This window comes from Carcharodon carcharias, chromosome 15, assembly GCF_017639515.1.
Source record: "Carcharodon carcharias isolate sCarCar2 chromosome 15, sCarCar2.pri, whole genome shotgun sequence".
Taxonomy (NCBI): Eukaryota; Metazoa; Chordata; class Chondrichthyes; order Lamniformes; family Lamnidae; genus Carcharodon; species Carcharodon carcharias.
Window position 1 is genome coordinate 58,656,270 of NC_054481.1, and position 17,008 is coordinate 58,673,277.

The following is a 17,008-nucleotide window of genomic DNA, read 5'->3' on the forward strand; positions in this document are numbered from 1 at the left end:
CTTTGTCATCTGTATCCTACTTCTTTATAATAAATTATGTACTGTGTACATATTGCATATATTGACTGTATTATTTCAGTAATAACTATTAATTATCACTCTATAGACTTACAGCAATGACATCCCATTAATCCTTGTCACTACATCACTGTAGTCATAGCTGCTGCCAGAAAAAAAGCCCTAACTGAATAAAACAAACCTCACAAACAAATTGAAAGAATGACATGATTTTCGATTTTCTTAGAAACTTTATCTTGTTGCTATTGTCTTCCCTTGGATAATAAGTGAGGCTTAAGCAGGTTTAGGAATAGAAAAATAATCATTATATCCAACAATCCAAGGCACATTTCTTTGTCTCTCATTTGGTCTTTATTGCAAGGGTAATGGAGTATAAAAGTAGGGAAGTCTTGTTACATATGTACAGGCATTGGTGAGACCTCACCTAAAGTACTGTTTGGTCACCTTACCTAAGGAGGGATATACTTTCATTGGAAGCTATTCAGAGAAGGTTCAATAAACAGATCCATGGGATGAAAGGGTTATGAGGAAAGTTGAGCAGATTGGGTTTATACTCATTGGAGTTTCGAAGTCTAAGAGGTGATCTTATTGAAACATATAAGAAACATATCAGCTGCAACATTGGAATCTACCTGACAATGTGGAAAATTGCCCAGGTATATCCTGTCCTCAAAAAGTAGGACAAATCCAACCTGGACAATTACCATCCTATCGGCCTCCTATTGATCATTGACAGTGGTATCAAGCAGCACTTATACAGCAATAACCTGCTTACTGATGCTCAGTTTGGTTCTGCCAGGACCTTATTACGACCTTGGTCCAAATATGGATAAAAGAGCTGAACTTAAGATGGGAGGTAAGAGCGACTGCCCTTGACATCAAGCCAGCATTTGACTGAGTGTGGCATTAAGGAGCCCTAGCAACATTGAGGTCAATGGGCTTCAGGGGAAAAGCTCTCCACTGGTTGGAGTCATACCTAGCACAAAGGAAGATGGTTATGGTTGTGGGAGGCCTATCATCTCAGTCACAGGACATCACTGCAGGAGTTCCTCAGGGTAGTGTCCCCGGCCCAACCATCTTCAGCTGTTTCATCAATGACCTTCGTTCTATCATAAGGTCAGAAGTGGGCATGTTCGCTGATGATTGCACAATGTTCAGTTCCATTTGCAACTCCTTAGATACAGAAGCAGTCCCTACCAATACGCAACAAGAATGGGACAACATTCATAGTTGGGTTGATAAGTGGCAAGTAACATTCGCACCACCTAAGTGCCAGACAATGATCATCTCCAACAAGAGGGAATCTAATCATCTTGCTTTGACAATCAAAGTGTATTACCAGCATTGAGCCCCTCACTAACAAGATCCTAGGGGCTATCATTTACCAGAAACTGAACTGGACCAGCCTTATAAGTACTGTGACAACAAACATAGGTCACAGGCTAGGAATTCAGAGATGAGTAACTCACCTCCTGGCTCCCCAAAGCCTGTCCAAGGCATGTGTCAGGAGTGTGATGGAATACTCGCCACTTGCCTGAATGAGTGTGGCTCCAACAACACTCAAGAAACTTGACACCATCTAGGACAAAGCAGCCCGCTTAATCGGCACCCCATCCAGGGCCCAGGAAAGGGGTTGTTCCTTCTGATACTCACCAGGGCCCAAGCCTTTGGAGTGCCCGGGCTTTGGCAGCACTGCTCCTGCTCTCATCTGGCTGCCTCATGTCTCAATGTGCCTGGACACAAGCATGTGTTGGGCACTTTGCTCTGCGACAAAGTTCCAGTGCTCGAGATCCAATTGTCTTGGAGTGAGACCCCGAGTCTGTACAGCCATTTTTTTTGATAGAGTGCATATTCTGAGTGTAGTCCGCCCTTGGCTGCGCTCTCACCACCCACCAATGCAGATGCCAACTCACCACAGGAGTCAAGATGGCGGACTGGGATGACCAGGAGGAGGAGTGGTGGCAGCAGCAGTGAGGCCCAGGGCAGCTGGAGTGTTAAATTGATATTTTATATTATACCAAACCAAATCTCAAGCAGCTGCTGCTGGGTTTCTTGCTGAATGGGAATGAGAGGCTCACAAGAGGTTGATTGCTTCTTGGAGGTCTGGCAAAAGGGGCTCTTCTTGCTCCAATGGAAACAGGAAGTGTTGGAAATACTCAGCGCATCTGGCAGCATCTGTGCAGAGAGAAACAGAGGTAAATGACTTTTCATCAGAACTAGTGAAGATCGTGAAATTCTGGACCTAAAGCATTGACTTTGTTTCTCTCTCAACAGATGCTGCCTGGCTTGCTGAGTATTTCAAGCATTTTCTGTTTATATTTCAGATCTCCAGCCTCTGCAGTACTTTGCTCTCCTATTACGTATTCCACAGTGGGCATTTGTGACTGGTTAGTTTCAATTTAAAATAAGAAAATATTTATCATTTAATGCAAAGTGTATTTATTTCTGTTAACAAAGCCCATCCGTGTGGATGGAAATAGTACATTATTGCAGATGAATTGGTTGGTACTGATTTCCTGGGCAATTATGCTGTTTTTAAAATTTGGAGGTGAAACCAGGAGTCCTGTGCCAATAGAATACATCACTGTTAGTTCAAGATATTCTCATTTATACATGGGATTGTTGTTTGCAAAGTGAGTTTCAAGTCCATTGGGTATTGATATCCAGATATTGCATAGGACCAGGTTTAAAGAAGAAGAGCTGGTTGCTCAATACAAACAACCAAGCTGTGGTTGTAAAATGTATCATTCTGACACCTGAGCTTTCGATGGGCTTTATAAATAGAGGCATAGAGTACAAAAACCAAAAAATTTTGGTAAACTTATTCTGGATATGAAGGGGAGGGATAAGGGGTGGGGGATGGGGAAGGGGATAAGCAGCCCAGAAACAGGAAAAGAGCCAAGGCCCACGATATCTCTTCCTGGCCCTGACTGCATCCACCAACTTCAACATTCACTCTCGCCACCAGCAATGTACAGTGGCAGCAGTGTGTGCTCCATACAAGATGCACTGCAGCAACTCACCAAGGCTCCTTTGACAGCACCTTCCAAACCCATGGCCTATACCACCTAGAAGGGCAGCAGATGCATGGGAACACTAAAACTTGCAAGTTCCCCTCCAAGCCACACACCATCTTCATTTGGAACCATATCATCATTCCTTCATTGTTGCAGGATCAAAATCCTGGAACTCCCCTCCCAGCAGCACTGTGGGTGTACTTACACCAGATGAACTGCAATGGTTCAAGAAGGCAGCTCATCACCACCTTCTCAGGGGCAATTAGGCATGGGCAACAAATGCTACCTTGCCAGCTCACCCACATCCTATGAAAGAATAAAAATTATTCTGAGGGTTTTGAAAGGGTAGATGCTGAAAGGATGTTTCCCCTTGTGAGGAAATCTAGAACCAGGGCACAGTTTAAAAATAAGGGTCTCCCATTCAAGATGGAGGCGAGGAACAATTTATTCCCTCAGAGGATTGTTAGCCTTCTGAATTCTTTTTCACAGAGAGCAGTGGAGGCTGTGTCATTGAATTTATTCAAGGCTGAGTTAGACAGATTTTTGATTGACAAGGGGTAAAGGCTTATGGGGGGCAGGCATGAAAGTGGAGTTAATGCCACAATCAAATCAGCCATGATCTTATTGAATGGTGGAGCAGGCTCACTGGATAAAATGATCTACTCCTGCTCCTATTTCTAATGATCTCATGATTGCCATCTGCAATGTTTTTCTCTTTATTTTGTTCGACAACACTAAATGCCCTTCAATCCATGGACAGGTGCAGCAATGCAAAGATATTAACAACAAGAAAATCAGCTTCAATTATTTTGTGAGTAAAAAAAACAGTTGGAGTTCCTTTTCACTTTTCAAATGTTTTACTTCTGTCTCCTTATCTTTGGACTCATCACTATAATGAACAATTTTCTTCAATAAGCTTTCCAGTTCCCTTCATAATCTTAAAATTCAGCTATGTCACTTCAAATCTCCCATTTCCTATACAAGCCCAAATCTAATTCAAGGTCATTTACCTGAAATGCTAACTCTGTTTGTCTCTCCATAGATGCTGCCTGACCTTTTTGATCATTTCCAGAATGTTCTTGTCCTTATTTAAATTTTTGATTACCTTTGACCCAGAAGCAGTTTAGTAAGGAACACTTGTAATTTCTTTTAAATGTCCATGGAATCTGTAATTGTTTTTAAGAATATTTGAAAAGGACATTGCAGAGTTCACCTGAATTCTAAAGGGATTGATTGCAATTTTCTTGGATATTAAGAAAATACTGATCCTTGATGTGGAAGCAACAGGAAAGAAGTTAAGACCAAAAGCCATATAGCTGGCAGACACAAATGAGAGCTGCAAACACAAAGGAGAGCTATAAGCAGAGGAGCTGGGGAGTGAAGGCGATAAGTGCACGGATGCAGACACAAAGAGAAAGCAGACAGAGATGGAAAGATGGACACAGAGAATTCTTATGGGGAAAAGAAGCAAATCACTCTCAGGAAGAGGTCAATTTTTCTGTTTGGTGGAAAAGGAGATGGGAGCTCTTGGATGTATTGTGTAAACTAGCTAAAAAAAATGTCTAAAATATGGAAAGATATGTGCTTAGCTCAGGGACACAAAAGAGCTGAGTGTTTTTCCAGAAGTAGCCAAACTGTAAACCAGGGTGTTATTGATTGGTTGGTTGAAAAGGAACTCTGGAAATCTACACCATCAGGACTGTCACGACCCCAGGGAGACAGGGTTCATAGAAGTGTAGCTTGCTTTATGATGATAATTGTACTGTGAAACTTGGGGTTGAAATTTGTTGTCATATAGGACCTTTGACCTCCCCTGCTTGAATAAAGAACAACATATCATGGAAATGTATAGATATGTAAATGCAATACATGCTGAAGGAAAATGCTTGTGTTTGTGCGGGATGTATCTTTGTTATATTGATGATTTAAAGTGAAATTTACCTTTTTATCTGAAGTATCATTTACTCGTTAATTCATATTTCATTTGCATTGGTCCTAATTCATGTTAAAAGTAAAAGTTACAAATGTGAAATCTTGTTGGTTGTTTCTTTGTTTGGAGATCATTTAGTAAATTTGGATTTCCCCACAGGAATTGTAACAATTTAAATTCCTTATGTCTGGCAAAATCTTTACCAGAACTGCAGAGTACTCCAGGAGCACGATTAATGCTTTGCATGACAACAACACCATCTCCTCCAATTTGCTCTCCTTTCCTTTACTACTGTGTCAGTGTCTTATTTTCCAATTTTACTAGTGAAGCACTCATAACCATAGATGTCATACATTTAATTTTGGGTGAGTGTTAATGGTCATGGATGAAAGAGCTGTCGCAGAAATTGAGACATGGTATTCGATGGAATGTAGCTGCATGGATTAAAAAGAGAGAGAGAATTATTTTGGTTTGGTAGGATGTGGTAAGTTCTGTGCCCTGAGGATCTATCTTGAGACTTTAATTTTCCATTTATATAAATGATTTCAATATTGGCACAGGAGGAATAATAGCAAAGGTGATATCAAATTAAGAGTGTGGCACTCTAGAGGGAAATTGCAAGAGACTACAAAGAGACATAAATAGGTTAACAGAAGTGGGCCGACAGGTGATACAAAGCAAAGAAATGTGAAGAAGTACATTTTGGGGGAAAAACATTGAAAGAAAGTTATCTAAATGGTAAAATTCTTAACAGAGTGGATGAGCAGAGGTATTCAAGGTGCAGATACACATACCTTTAAAAGGTGGAAATGCAGGGGTATAACAAGGCAAATAGAATTTTGACCATACATGGGGCATTAAATACAAAAGCAAAGATATGTTGAATTTGTCAAGACTTTAGTTTGGGCATCATGATTTATGTAGTTTTGTGCAAACCAATTTCAGTATAGGAGGGTATTAGGTCATGAAAAGACTACATCAAAAGAAAAAGGCCAGAATTTTCTGACCCCATTGGAGTCAGGTAGTGGCGGGGGGTGATGGTCCAAAGTGGTCTGAAGGCCAAAAATTGGTTTCACACTGGTGTGAAAGCACAGCGGGATCATCCAATGGTATCTGCCAAGGTGGAATGCGAATCACGCTGGAGGCTGGCATGAATCCAATTTGCATCCTGCTAATGGGTTGCAAAGTAAGGGCCAACAGAATCGTCCCTCCCACGCCAGATTTACCGTTATGCTGGCAGGCAGAACACATCTAGATAAGTGTGACGTGCAGAAGTCAAGACTTACACGGCTTTGGTGAGACCACACCCCCACATACCTGATCTCCTTACCTAAGAAAGGATATACTTGCTGTAGAGGGAGTGCAATGAAGGTTCACCAGATTGATTCCTGAGATGGCAGGATTGTCATATGATGAGAGATTGGGTAGACTAGGTCTATATTCACTGGACTTTAGAAGAATGAGAGGAGATCTCATTGAAACGTATAACATTCTGACAGGGCTGGACAGACTGGATGCAGGGATAATGTTTCTTCTGGCTGGGTGTGTCTAGAATAAGGGGTCACAGTCTCAGGTTACAAGGTATACCATTTAGGACTGAGATGAGGAGAAACTTCTTCACTCAGAGGGTGATGAACCTATGGAATTCTCTACCACAGATGACTGTAGAGGCCAAGTCACTGAATATATTTAAGAAGGAAATAGATAGATTTCTATAATCTAAAGGCATCAAGGGGTATGAAGAGAATGCGGGAGTATGTCTTTGAGATAGAGGATCAGGCATGATCATATTGAATGGTGGAGCAGGCTCAAAGGGCCGAATGACCTATTCCTACTCCTATTTACTATGTTTTTTACCATTAGGGCCTTGCTCAGGTCACGGACATCCAAGAAGCAGGAGATGCTGGAGCTCTACAGCTATCAGACCCTGGAGGAATATGTGCATTGCATGCTGGGTGGATTCTCATGGACATGGCTCCACTGCAAAGCAGTTCACAGAAGGTGGGACTTCTCCTGAACATCATAGTCTTGACCATGGGCTGCTACGGATGATTGGTGAGAGCGTCAAGAGGAAGGTCTAGCTGTGAGTGGGAGAGAAAGGCATACCGGGGAGGATGGAGGGGAAGATCTAGGTGTGACTGTGAGAGGAAGGTGTATACTGAGTGTAGGGTAGGGGGGTGGTGGTGGTGGTGGTGGTGGTGGTGGTGGTGGTGGGGGGGTCGGGGGGAGAGGTGGGGAGTGGGTTGGGCGGTGAGGTTGGGAGGGGGCAACGAATGTGTGAGGGTGGGTGAGGTTGGAAGGGGAGGAGGGCGTATAGGGGAGGTGGGCGTAATGGGGAAAATGCAGCAAGTGGGGAGGAAGATGTAAGGGAGTTCCTGGGGGGGGGGGAGGAGTTCCCGGGGGGGAAAGAATGCCGAGGCGGGGGGGATGGAGTTCTGAGAAGGGGAGAAAGGGGTTCCGAGGGGGATGGAAGGAGTTCCAAGGGGAGTATGGAAGGAGTTCTGAGGGGGGGGAATGGAAGGAGTTCTGAGTGGGGGGGAAGGAATTCCAAGGAGGAAAAGAGGTTCAGAGGGGAGGGGAGGAGTTCTGAAGGGGAAGGAGTTCAGGGGGGAGGGGAAGGAGTTCCAAGGGGGGAAGGAGTTCAGGTGGACGAGGAATTAAGGGGTTGGGAGTGTCCAGGTGAACGTGCAAGGGAGGGGTCTGTGAGTCAATGACTACCTCCTGGAGAGCAGACTGAGGGTGGGCATGGTAGGAGGGAATGATGAATATGAGAGGGGGCAGAGTGAACCGGGAGGGTGCTTCGGTAGTGGTAGAAGGGACAGCAAGAGTGGTTGGTGGGGACTTGGAAGCAGATACAGACCCGGGGGGTGGGAAGGAGGTGGTCAATGTGAAGGGAGTGGGATTCTCAGGAAGGTAGGTAACATGCACAATAACGTGGGCATACTGGAAAGACAAGGGTTCAGGTTGGTTGGTGATGGTGGGAAGGTAGAAGGTGCTGGGGGATCAACAGTGATGGGGAAAAGGACGGGGGTTTGATCAAAAACTTGACTATGACCATTGTTGTCAAAATCCAAAGTTACTGGAGCCTCGTGTTGGATGGGCATAGGTGCTGCATGGGAGTGTGATCAGTGTGTGGGCGCAGATGCAGGTCAGCTCAGATGGACAACTGAAAGAGAACCCCAGCAGGCAGCATTGGAAATGCTCGGGACAGTAAGATGAGTGTAATGGGTGAAGGCTCCTCATGCGTAGAAGAGTGTTTGCATGAGGCTCCCTAAGGCTCTGCCGCACACACACTTCTCCGTCCAGAGCTACTTCTAGTCTGGCTGCGTGCAGCTGATCTGCTAATGGTCAGGGGGACAGGGGGACGGGGCATGTGCAGTGGGAGGACTTGTGAAGCCTGTCAATGAAGGTGAAAGACATTACACATTATTCAGTGAAAGTGAATATATTTTCAGATTACATAGTGGCAAAATGTGTTCACCTGTGCAACAAATTGTGATCAGAATTTCTTAACTTTTCTAGGCCTACAACTTCTAGGTGCTGCCCTGAAATCTGCAGCAGGGGTGGAGATAGCCTGTGCAGTGGATGGCCCTGTTGCCTCTGATGACTTTGGCGTGCGTCCTATGGACAGCAGAGTCCTTGGGGGCCCCACCTTACTTTGGCTGTCCTCCTGCGGGCCAACTACTGCCTCTGCAGTGACTGAGGGTGAGGTTTGATGGGGTCACAGAAAAATGGACTAGGCAGAAGAGGTCAGCCTCTGAGTTTCCTAAATGGATAACCCAGGGGTGTCCAGCTGCCACTCCTCCTCTCTTCAGGTGCCCAAGGGCCCTGGCCTGACTCCTTGAGGGGAAGGAACACCTGGGGGGATGTTGAGGTGCCCCGTTTCCCTTTTGCACTGCCACTGCAGGAACTCACCAATGGCGACTACAATGGAGTGCAGGTCAGCACGCATCTCTGCGTTCTGCTGGACCAAGGTTGCCATGGCATCCTTCCAATGAAACGCTGAGGTCATGGCAGGGTGGGCAAATCTGAGCCCACCCGCCAGCAATCTGGTGTGTTTCCCATGAATGCATTATTAATGAGGTAGGAGGCACTTGGAATGGGATGATACTGCGTGAAAACCCACCATTGCTGCTGGTGGGTGAAACAGCTATTTTTCCCACCCACTACCGCACTTTGTGCAATCGGCAATGATTCCACCCAAAGACTCAAGAGTTCTGCAAGAATGCAAAGTTAAAGACAGATCAAAAGATTGGGGCTTTTTCACTGATGTAAAGGAGGGAAACAGGGGAAATCCAACTGAAGTTTACAAAGTTATGAAGGGTTTAACAGAGTTATCATAAGAACAAAGAGAGGACTTTGATTTTTTTCACATCAAGGGTTTTATTGGAATATGGAATATTTTATGATAGGTAGTTATTGAGACAGAGACATCTTTTGTAGTTTCTTTAACATTTTCTTCAGGGACACACACAATTTGGGTGCTGACAACTTGTCTGGTTTAACCTACGAGTGATTGGAGTGAATGATAAGTTGCACTTGATCCTGGAAGCTCCCATTGAAATCCCACAGAATTTTCTGAACAGCGAGGGATTCCGGTCCCTAAATATGGAGGTGGCCTGCGATGCACAGCATCACACCCTGCATGTAAATATGTAGCACTAAGTTTTTGCCACAATGCCATTGCTCAAAGATATACATTTGTGCAATTCAGTGATAGTGCTCATTCTGGTCAAAAAATGACAAGGTGACCAAGGGGAAAGTTGTTGACTCTGTCTCCGCTTGGGGTGGCCTGAGGCTGCACTCCGAGAAAGCAGCAAGGCGAAGAGCTCTAGTTTACCATCACCCCCTTGTCTCCCAGCTTGATGGGCATAAGCAGGATAACTAGCCAGGGCCCTCTCCCTCTATTCTCTGAAGGCTGTTTCACTTTACTCTCCAACACTCCACCCCCTCTACCACCTTCTCTCAGTCATCCCCCATCTCCTTCATAGCACCAGGATTGCTTCATCTCATACCCTTCCCAAATTTTGTTAGGTCAATGAATTTCTTCCTTGGGATAATTGAGAAGGCACTCAGCACATCTGTCACCACGCTGTACCTCACTGCATATGAGGGCTGGGATATCAATGAGGACAGCACCTTCCAAACCCATGACCATCTAGAAGGACAAAGGCAGCAGATAGATGGGAACACCACAACCTGGAAGTTCTCCTCCAAGTTACTCACCACCCTGAATTGGAAATATATCGCCCTTCCTTCACTGTTATTGGGCCAAATTCCTGGAACTCTCTTCCTAACAGCACTGTGGGTGTACCTACACCACATGGACTGCAGCGGTTCAAGAAGGCAGCTCATTACCACCTTCTCAAGGGCAATTAAGGATGGACAATAAAAGCTGGCCTAGCCAGCAATGCCCACACCCCATAAACTAATAAAAAAAGGTGTCAGTTCACCCTCCTCTCATCCATCAAGGACTAAAATCCATTCTCAGCAACGTTATGTCCCATTTTCCATGCAGATATGTCCAGAGATTACTTGTTTGGAAAAATGGAAAAGATTAAGGCAGTTCAGATTCTCAAAAGAACAGTTGAAATGAATTTAAAAGATACTGCAGGAGACCTGAGACCTTACAGTCTCTAGCCTCAATCTGAAAAGAAATTTTCCCTGCACTTTTATAGCCCCTCCCCCAATATCCGAGCTACTTGCAGCCCCCTTCACTCAGTTCCAATTACGCTTTAAATCCACAGGGATATTGCGCTGATTTTACGCTCGGTCTTTGTGATGATTCGTTTGCGAGAATATTTGAGCACAAATTTCCAGTTGCACCCACGGAGGCAACTCCATATATTATTTAAAAAAGAATAAGTATATGCAAGTGAATATAAAATGATATATGGAAAGGGATTAAAATAAGCAGCCTCAGTTGAAGAAGGACATGACACAAATAAGAAGGGGCAAAAGGTCTGATATAATTTCTATGACAACGTATGCAAATAGCTGTAAGGAACAGCCACAATGGTTCTTTGTCGGTCTGTGTCGATTCTTAAAATGCAAAATATAGATACGCTGAAATAGTTCCTAGCCTTTAATCTCTGCCGAAGTTCATATGGTCATTAAAAACGCCTGAAATATCACACTGGCAATTTATAGTCACCTCAGCCTCTCAGCTGTTTTACACCGATATAATGATGCTGGGGTTTTTCCTCAATCTTTCTATACTTCACCTTATAGACAGCGAACAGATGGAAGAAGCGCAAGCGTTCAGAAATAGAGCGAGCGTGTGGCTGACTAAATTCTCAATTCCTCATAGATTGGAAAATGGAAGGACATTGCAAGATTATTTGTTGCTCACTCTCATCAGCTGCTGCGAGTAATCAGATGAGAGATAACACCGTTTCCTTCTGGTCGAGGCTGAAATGCATTGTGACTGATCCACTTTTCACTGGAGACTATCCACATGAGCAAAACCTGTTGAGCGCTTTTGTTTTAAGAGGGGTCTTCAGCCCCTATTCTCATGAGTTAATGGTTTATATCATATATAAAAGCGGATAGAAAAGGCAGATTTTATTGATAGAATTGGTAGCTGGGTATGATTATGTAAATAGGGGGTTGATTTGGAAGGGGCGGGGCGTGCTGACGTTGTGTGTGGGGAAGGCGCAGCCTTAGCTCAGCTTAGCTCAGCCGCTGGTTTTCTGCGTGCCTGGATCCGCACCGCAAACCGGTGAAGTACAGCGAGGAGTTGACTCGCGATTTGGTCGTCGCTGCTGTCGTCGTTGTTGTGACCGTTGAGCAGTATCTCGGCGCTGGAAGGATGTCCGACAATGTGTACGCGATGGAGGGCGAGGATAACACCATCCGCTTCGCCCGCAAAGGCGCTTTGAGGCAGAAAAACGTTCACGAAGTGAAAGACCATAAATTCATCGCCCGTTTCTTCAAGCAGCCCACATTCTGCAGCCACTGCACCGACTTTATCTGGTGAGAGCACGGTCTCGTTGATGCCAGACTACAGCATTCTCTTACATGAAAACGCTTCGCTTCAAAAGTCACTAATGTTATTTGTTTCTGTTTGTTTCAACAGGGGATTCGGGAAGCAGGGATTCCAGTGTCAAGGTGGGCGTTCCCTCGGGTACAGTAGCAACAGTGTCTTAAGTGTCAGCTTGGAGTATTTGGACAGTTTTGTGCCCAGGACAGTATCTGCACCAAAATCACTTAACAGTTTAGTCTGTGCTCACGTGATACTTGCTGTGAAGATTGAGCGGCGATGCAATTCTCTGTATCAGCTCAGATGGAGAGAAAACTCCAGCCATTACAAACCCGAGTAACTTAAACTGCTAAACTGAAGTGGTAGCTACTAGGCGAATGAGTGGAACATGTTTTACCTGCGATAGCAATTATGAGGTGTCATATCTGTATAGGGGCGTCGCTTGGTTGTTTAACACCAGGTGCGAAACGTTTATACATATTGGCAGATTAACTGGAGATTTTGTTGTATTTCTGTTAATAGAGCCGGATGTAGGTGGCATCCCTCACTTTTCAATTTTCCGAACCCACCAGGTGGAGACTCGTGTAAGGAAAAAAAGCAATCAGTTCCTCAGTGACTTTTAACATAATTTGGACGGCGTTATCCTAGTTTCAGTTTTAACAAGACCGCTTCCCGAAGTGTCCGTGTATTTGAATGTTGTTCTCGCCCTCTCTCCCGTTGTGATACTTCCTTTCGAATTGATCTTGAACTTGTTTCATATTAGCGCGTTTATTAAAGTTGTGTCCACTTTGTTTCTTCAGTTTTTACTTTTCTTTACTGTCTTTCTGCCCATTTTCCAAAAATCAGCTGTTAAACTACATCACTTACTTCCTTATTGTAACAAGTGCAACTTTTTTTTGCAAGGATAATTGTGTCAGTCTTTTTTTGTCAATGTCTTTTTCTTAACCCCACCCTTTCCTGCCTTTAAGCGGAAGCTTCAAGTATGTCTATGTAACAGAAATAGAAGAGTTAGTTTCGTATTTAAGGGTTTGAAGAGGGGTGTTATCAGGAGACGGTGGTGCTGGGAATGGAATATTGACGGGTTCACAGCTAACTGTAAAAGATCACCAAAGAGAGCTGTACTGCTGTTTCACACATCCCACGTGTGGCTAGAGTTTGTTGGCTCCTTCTACCCTTTGCTTTAAATCTATTTCACACATTTTCTGCTTTCCTAGTCTCTGGGAAAGGCATTCCAGTCTGATTGAGGAGATGGTTGGCGAGTGTGCAATAACTACAGATTACATTGGCCCCTGCTTCTCAATACCTCCTAATGATATTTTTGAAAATCAAGTTGACCCTATGCAGTCGGTTGCATGGGTGAGGTCAGAATTGGAAAGGTGGGGAGTCAACTAATGTTGGGGTGGAGTGAAATTGGCAAGAGGCCTGAGAACAGGACTTTTTGCACGTTTAGTAGCAGAATGGCGATTGATGTAAATGAACCAAAGGTATTTCTGAGACCTTTAAGGTGGAAGTGTCACAATTTCAACTTGGTCAACTGGCAGGAAGGACTTTCCCTATAAAATGTGAGGGTGAGTTTCTTCAAGCTGTCATACACCTTGGAACAAGTTACCCCCTTTGATAGGTAAATAGCATAGGGTGATCTAAAATAAGAGGGAGAAAGGAAAATTGAAATCAAAGGTGACTGATTTGATGAAATTACCTCCAGCATCTGGTGACTTAAGAGTAAACAGCACACCGGGAAGAGTGCTATTAACCTAAAGTGCTCCACCCAAATACAGTTGAAGAGGAAATAAATGAAAGTGTTTGTGAGATATTTTCTGTTTCTTATGTAAAGGAAACAGCATTGGGCAGATTTGTCATGTTATCGTTTGCAAGTGAAAAAGACTTCTTGGATTATTTGGGTTCAGTTGTGATTCTTTGGTAGCAAGATGAACTTCTAGATCAATAACCCCAGTGCTGGAATTCAGCAAAAAGTTCCTGAACCTACCGGACAGAAGCTTCCCCAGAATTGACATTTCAATTGCCACAGAACCAAGAAGTGAGCCAATTCATGCTCAGCTCATTGATAACTGGCTAGCAACCATCATCTGCTGATATTTTCCAGCCAGGAAATCTGACTTGCTTTTGTGGTTGCAGAATGAAAGATTTGCATTTCTATATTGCCTTTCATAATCTCAGGACTTCCCAAACTGCTTTACAATCAATGAAATACTTTTGAAGTGTAGTCACCTTTGTAATGCAAAAAACGTGGCAGTGAATTTGCACACAGCAAGCTCCCCCAAAAAGCAATGTTATGATGACTAGATAGTCTATTTCTGCGATGTTGATTGAGGGATAGATATTGGCCAGGCCTCCAGGGATAACGCCCCTGCTACTATTCAAAATACTGCCATGCCATCTTTATGTTCACTTGAGGGGGCTGATGGGGCTTCAGTTATTATCTCATCTAAAAGATGGTAGCTCCCTCAGCCTGGACTTTTGTACTTGAGTCTCTGGAGTGGAACTTAAACCTACAACCTCCTGACTCAGGCAAGAATGTTGCCAATATGACTGACATCATTAAAGAAGAGGTATCGTGCATTGTTTCTAAGGTGGCAAATACTTTAGATTAACATTAGCTCCCAATAATGGCTTCACTTAGGTGATAGCGGGGAGGGGAATTCCACTCTCTAAAGAAAGATTATTTTTTGCTGAAGTTCAAACTCGTTAAAAGATTTGCAAGTGGAGATTTCTCCATCTGTTTAGGCTGATTCTGACTGTGAATGAGTGATGTCATGGTGCTGTGCATTTGTATATGCTTCACAGACTCAGTGTGAACAGACGCAGAGTGTTCTTGTTTATAAAATATTGACATTCTAATCCCTTTAGAACTCTAAAATAGCATGGATAAAATTGCGATTTGTATTCACCCCTGGCCACACAATCTTGGGAGTTTTATTTTCATTCATTATGGACCCTGACAAGATTCTGACAATAGTCATGAAGACTTGTGTTCCAGGATTTATGGTGCACCTAGCCAAGCTGTTCCAGTACAGCTACAACACTGGTATTTACCCAACAATATGGAAAACAGCCCAGGTATGTCCTGTCCACAAAAAGCAGGACAAACCCAACCCAGTAAATTACTGCCCCATAACCTTCTGTCGATCATCAGTAAAGTGATGGAAAGGACCATCAACGGTGCTATCAAGCAACACTTGCTCAGCAAAAACCTGCTCACTGATGCCCAGTTTGGGCTCGGCAAGGGCTACTCAGCTTTTGACTTCATTGCAGCCTTGGTTCAAGCATAGATAAAGAGCTGAACACCAGAGGTGAGGCGAGAGTGACTGCCCTTGACATCAAGGCAGCATTGGACTGAGTGTAGCATCAAGGAGCCCTAGCAAAATTGGAGTCAATGGAAATCGGAGGAAAACTCTCCACTGGTTGGAGTCATACCTAGCACAAAGGAAGATGGTTGTGGTTGTTGGAGGTCAGTCACCTCAGTTCCAGGACATCACAGCAGGAATTCTTCAGTGTAGTGTCCTAGGCCCAACCAACTTCAGCTGCTTCATCAGTGACCTTCCTTCCATCGTAAGGTCAGAAGTGGGGATATTCACTGATGACTGCACAATGTTCACCATTCGCCACTCAGATATTGAAGCAGTCCATGTCGATATGCAGCAAGACCTGGACAATATCCAGCTTGGGCTGACAATTAGTGAATAACAACCACATGACACCAGTGCCTGGCAATAACATCTCCAACAAGAGAGAACCTAATCATCGCCCCATGACATTCAATGGCATTACCATCACTGAATCCCCCACTGTCAACATCCTGGGGGTTACCATTGACCAGAAACTCAACTGGACTAGCCATCTAAATACTGTGGCCACAAGAGCAGATCAGAGGTTAGGAATCCTGCGACCAGTAACTCACCTCCTGACTTCCCCAAAGCCTCTCCGCCATTTACAAAGCATAAATCAGGAGTGTGATGGAATATTCTCCATTTGCTTGTATGAGTGCATTCCAACAACACTCAGTTTGACAACATCCAGGATAAAGCAGCCCACTTGATTTGGCTCCACATCCACAAACATTCACTCCCTCCACCACCGAGGCACAGCAGTAGTGTGTACCATCTACAAGATGCACTGCAAAAACTCACAAGGCTCCTTAGCACATTCCAAACTCATGACCACTACCGTCTAGAAGGACAAGGGCAGCAGATAGATGGGAACACCACCATCTAGAAGTTTCCCTCCAAGCCACTCACCATCCTGACTTGGAAATATATCACTGTTCCTTCACTATCACTGGGTCAAAATCCTGGACCTCCCTTCTTAACAGCACTGTGTGTGTACCTATACCACATGGGCTGCAGCAATTCAAGAAGGCAGCTCACTACCACCTTCTCAAGGGCAATTAGGATGGCTATTATTGCTGGCCCAACCAGTGAGTACACATCCCATAAATGAATTTTTTTTAAAAGTGGTGATGGGAGACGAATACTACAGTTTTAAGATTTCCATCAAGCTATTTATGTTCAGTAATGATTCTTAAGAGTAAGAACATAAAATCATCAGTTAGTACAGGCAGAGGCCTTCTGACCCTTTGGGCCTGCTGTGCTGTTCAGTATGATCATAGCCGATTTTCTGCCTCAACTCCATATATCTGTGCTATTCCTGTATGCTTTAGTTTCCAAAAATCTATTAATTTCTGTCCTTAATATGCTCAGTAGCTGAGCATCCACAACCCTCTGGTGTAGAGAATTCCAAAGATTCATAACCATTCAAGTAAAGAGATTTCTCCTCATCTAAGTCCTAAATGGTAAATCCATTATTCTAGATCAATGATTCCTAGTTCTAGATTCCCCAGCCAAGGGAAAGATCAACTGGGGATCAAGCCTCTTAAGAATTTTATGTTTTAATTGGATCACTTTTTAGGTGAATATTCCCTTGGAATAGAAGATTAGTCTACCCAATCACTTTTTTTTGAACAGTCCCCTCATTCCACGAATCAGTCAAGTGAAACTTTGTTGTAAAGCCTTCCGAGAGACCAAAACTGTATAAGGTATTCTA

General features: G+C 43.9%; 1 protein-coding gene across 2 annotated transcripts in view; it reads left to right on the plus strand.

Annotated features, from left to right (window-relative positions):
• Positions 1-11,618: 11,618 nt before the first annotated feature.
• prkcba (protein kinase C, beta a) overlaps positions 11,619-17,008 on the plus strand; it is a 273,443-nt gene continuing 268,053 nt past the window's right edge. For both annotated transcript variants that reach the window (XM_041205666.1, XM_041205665.1), the window contains exons 1-2: positions 11,619-11,940; positions 12,044-12,075. In XM_041205666.1, coding sequence (XP_041061600.1) covers positions 11,777-11,940; positions 12,044-12,075 — 196 coding nt within the window. In that variant the 5' untranslated portion in view covers positions 11,619-11,776. The remainder of the gene's footprint in view (positions 11,941-12,043; positions 12,076-17,008) is intronic.